This window comes from Leishmania braziliensis, contig 52 (assembly GCF_000002845.2).
Source record: "Leishmania braziliensis MHOM/BR/75/M2904 WGS CADA00000000 data, contig 52, whole genome shotgun sequence".
Lineage (NCBI taxonomy): Eukaryota > Euglenozoa > Kinetoplastea > Trypanosomatida > Trypanosomatidae > Leishmania > Leishmania braziliensis.
The window spans coordinates 1,461-5,764 of NW_004057983.1; the positions used below are offsets into that span (position 1 = coordinate 1,461).

The 4,304-nt window shown below is 57.0% G+C and overlaps 1 protein-coding gene across 1 annotated transcript; it reads right to left on the bottom strand.

The window, feature by feature from the left end:
- Positions 1-561: 561 nt before the first annotated feature.
- On the bottom strand, positions 562-3,330 carry LbrM_29_2920 (RNA binding protein, putative; the record flags this gene model as incomplete). Its single annotated transcript, XM_001566584.2, has 1 exon — positions 562-3,330. The coding sequence occupies one exon, from the start codon at positions 3,328-3,330 to the stop codon at positions 562-564; it is 2,769 nt and encodes a 922-aa protein (XP_001566634.2).
- Positions 3,331-4,304: the final 974 nt, after the last annotated feature.

Genomic DNA, 4,304 nt, shown 5'->3' on the forward strand with positions numbered 1-4,304 from the left:
TGGGCATCGACGAGCCTGCACAAGGGCAGCAGGGACGACAAAACAGAACACGCAAGAGGAAGAGTAAAGCATCTGAAAGGAAACTGATGATGTTTGGTGCAGCACAGAGAAGGCGCGGGCCGCTCGGGATGCTGAAACAAGCGAGACAGCGTGTTGGTGTAGAAGGATCACTTCATCGCTTGCACTGTGACAAGCTGTGATAGGCGGCTGCGCTGCCGGCGTACAAACATAGACTCACTGATACTGCAAGGCTCGCTCGCCCTCACCTCGCTTGCATCGGCCGTGCGCTCCTCGCACTCTTCTTCTTACCGCCACCACCCTGCTATACAGGGTGCCCACCATTGGTTTCTCGTGCTTGCTAAAAAGCCAAGCTGATACTCCTGCGTGCGTCTGCTGCGGACGAAGCAGACAAAAAAAAGTCCGCAAAGGCGCACACTTACGCGATGAGCTTCGTACTGAGGAGGTCCTTTTTCTGACTCTGTTAGCCAAATGAATGCCCTCTCCCCTTCTCCACTCCCACCACTGATGGTATCACAGAGCGTACATGCGCGTGGGTCTGTGTCAGCAGAACAGCTTGGTGCTTTCAGAGGAGTACGGGTTGTTGTAATACCTCATCCGACCTGATGAAGGACTACCCGTGCCGATGGACTTCGGACCAGTCTGATCGCCTGAGAGCGTCGAGTTCGAGATGGGCGACGTGGACGGGGTGGTGCCAGGGGCGGAGGCCTCGTTGCCGCTGAGGGAGAGCATACCCCCTTCTTGCGCTGCCGTCGGTGATGGAGTCACTGGTGCTAATACGTTGCAGCTTGGCCTTATTAGCGAAATGGATGACAGGGAACCGCTCACGTTACAGAGATCGTTTTGGCGCTTCACATTGTGCACGTGGGTCCGCACAGCACGGCGCCACGACTCGGACGCATCCGTGCGGATCGTTGGCGACTCCGTCTTGTGCGCCGCACCGTTGAGAGGGGCAGTGCCGCTGCCAAAGTTGTTGCTGGGTATAACAGAGCTCATGTCGGACGTACTCGCGCTGCTCAGAATGGACAACTTCGTAGAGGGCTGAAGAGCCACATTCATCTGACCACCTATCGGAGCGAAAGCACCCGGCACGGAGTGGCTTGTCGGCACACCGCCTGGCACAGGCATGCTCGTTGGAGAGGTGCGGTGAACACCAGTACTCTGCTGCAGGCTGCCACGCGCGCTGGGGAATGCCACAGACAGGGTAGAGCCTAAGCGAAGCGGTCCTGGTGGTGGAACTGAACCAGTGGCGGAGGTGGCGGTGGGGGCTGGTGGAGAACGGGTTGCCTCCGCGCCCCTTCGGGTAGGCGGCGCCGACATCATAAAGCCGCCGCTCTGATTGGAGCCGCCGCCGGCGGTCTCATACCACGGGCCGCTGGCCGGCATCTGTGGAGACCCGCCATCAGCTGCAGCAGTGACAGCGGTGGAGTTTGCGTCGCCCGGGCTACTACTGCAGTGCAAGAAACCCCTGCTTGGGCAAACACCTCCACTGCTACCGCCAGTCCTCCCGTCAGAAAAGCTCTGGCAGTTCGACTTCGAGAAGGTCGAGAGTCCACTGTAAACGGCGGCAGCGCTAGCGTCGAAGGACAGGGAAGCAGCCTGTTGATACGAGTGTCCCTGCATTGGCGCGGCGGCCGACGAGGAGTGCGGGCTAACACGGCCCTCTCTCTCACCTACGTGAGTCAGAATTTGCTGATGATACCGTCCAGGGGAGCCTCCCATCATGTTCGACGCAAGCGATGCCACTGTAGCCGGCGTGCCACCTCCAGAGACGCTCACCTGCAGTGGCTGCGGCGTGCCTGGGTAGCAACTGATGGAGGTCTCACGAGGATCAGGCGGCGCATAGGCGACGGTGCAACCAAAAACGGGCATCCTGCAAGACGACGGCGATGCGTCAACGCCATGAGCCTCGCACATCCCCTGCTGAGGCGTGTTAGGCTTCTGCTGGAGGAGCTGCTGGTGCTGCGCCTCCGCGGCCATGTCAAACAGGGAGCCGGACATACCAGGCGTCATGGGGGATGTACGCGACCCAGGGAACCCAGCCGGGACAGCTGTCAATAGACTTGGCCCAGTCGCCTCCGAGTTCTTCATGAACCGCCGCCGCTGACTGCTTTCCGCTAGCTTCACCATGATGGGGATGCCGTGGCACGACGCGAACGGCTTCGTGTTGTGCACCTCCCGCGCCGCCCGCTCCGCCGCGCCCTCCTCGGTGTAAATCACAAACGCGATCAGTCGCATCATCGTCTCATCCTGCACCGGTGACGTATCCTTGTGCAGCGTCACCTGGCGCACACCGCCGTACACCCCAAACAGCTCCTCCAAATCTGCAATGGAGCAATCCAGCGGGATGTTGCGCACAAACAGCTTCATAATCTTCTTGCGCGCTTCGCCGGCGGGGGCGCAGTCGTGCTGCTTGCGCGCCCATTGGACCACCAGCGGCTTTGAGTCGTGCGCGCATACAGGGTTCATGCGGTCGCTGAAGGCCTCCAGAGCGCGGCATGCCTCCATGTGGTCCGAATAGCGTACAAACCCGGTGCCCAGGCCGACGCCTGTGTGGATGTCACGCATCACAGCACAGCTCACCACCTCACCAAAGGGGTCAAACAACTTTTGCAAGGCGACCTCCGTCATGTGGGATCCAATGTTGTAGAGAATCAGGTTCGTGCTGCTGTGCTCCGTCGGTGTCATGGGCGTTGGCGTGGGCGACGTCGTCATCACACCCGGGTATTCGCTGATAGAAAAGGTCATGTTGGCCGGCGTAGTGGTGGAAGATGGCGGCGTGGACGGCGCATCAAGTACGCCAGAGATGGGGGTCACAAAGCACATGCCTATTGCTGCACCGGCCGCTGTGCCAGGCAGCCCTGGCATCAACACCGGCTCGCCAAGACGCTCCACAGAGAGCGTTGGCACCGGACGAGAGCCCGCCACACCACCGGAGGTGCCGTAGTTGGTTGGGGAGCGGCCAGCGATGGCGTCTGCTCGGCATTGCTGCGGCGTGTATTGGCGCAGAGTCAGCTCCTTGGCAGGCACGAACGAAGACCGGAGCACATCGGGAGACTGTACGCTGCTCACCAACGTGCCTGGAAAGCCTTCGTAGGCTCCGCCTCCTCCCACGGAGATCGGCGCAGACGTCAGCGATTGATTCGATGGGGGCGCTGCTCCTCCGGCCGATTGGCGCAGCTTTGTTGCGCTTATCGGAGGGGTACTGGGCGAGGACGCAGATGTCGCACGCGGATGCAGCTGCTGCTGCTCCACATCAATGGGCATGGGGGAAGCCGTCACAATCGGCTTGACGCTGCCTGTCTTCATCATGAGAGAGAATGAGGAAGGAAAGAAGGAATATATTGGGGCAAAAAAAAAAAAAAATACAAAAAATAAAGAGAAACTAAAGCACAGGCACTAACACAAGCCACTCACGTGCAGGGAGTAACGAATACACTAAAAAAAAAAAAGAGGACGCAGGGCGGTTACGTAGTACAAAGAGAGAGAGAGAGAGAGGAGAAAGCGAAGAAGGCCACAGAGAAGTCAAAAATGAATACAAGCAGGGAAGACAGAAAAAAAAAAAAACAATAACGCGAGGGAAAGAGGAAGAGTTAGAACAATGTAAAGGCGTAAGGCGGGAGTTTCTTCTTAGATGAAAAAGAAACGCACCAAGAGCTGGACAAGAGTAGGATGATGAGCACGGAGAGGTGATGGTCTCGTACGGTTCTCCGTTGGTTCGATTTCGCTTGGCGCGTCTGTGTCAGAGACTTTTTTCTTCCTCCCCCGCTCTTGTGTGTCAGTCTACTAGTCGGCGGGTCCTTGAAGTAGGACGTAGCAAATTGAAAAGTAGGTAGGAAGCAGAGGAGAAGAAACAAGAGAGAACGCAATGGAGAAATCGAAAAGAAAGAAAAGAGAGGAGGAGAAAATGAGCCGTCAACACGGGAGGAGTTCGCACCACGAACGCCAAACACAATCTAAGCAGGAAGAGGGGGGAAGTTGATTGTCGTATGAAGAAAAAAAAAGGTAAAGGAAGGAAAACAGAGAGAGCGAAGGGAAATGCGCTATCACACGCACACTATAAACGGTATCCCTGAAGAGGCAGAGAAGACGAAGGCGGCGCAGTACAGGAATCGGAGAAGAGAACAAATAAGAAAGCAAAAATATATATATATAGATATATCAGAGCTGAGATAATAATACTGCTGCAATTTGTTCTCGTTGTGTCGTTGTTCAGTGTCGTGTGCGTGCGTGTTTTGTGTGCGCGCGTGTGTGTGGGTGGGTGTGTGTTGTCAGCGTCACTGTAC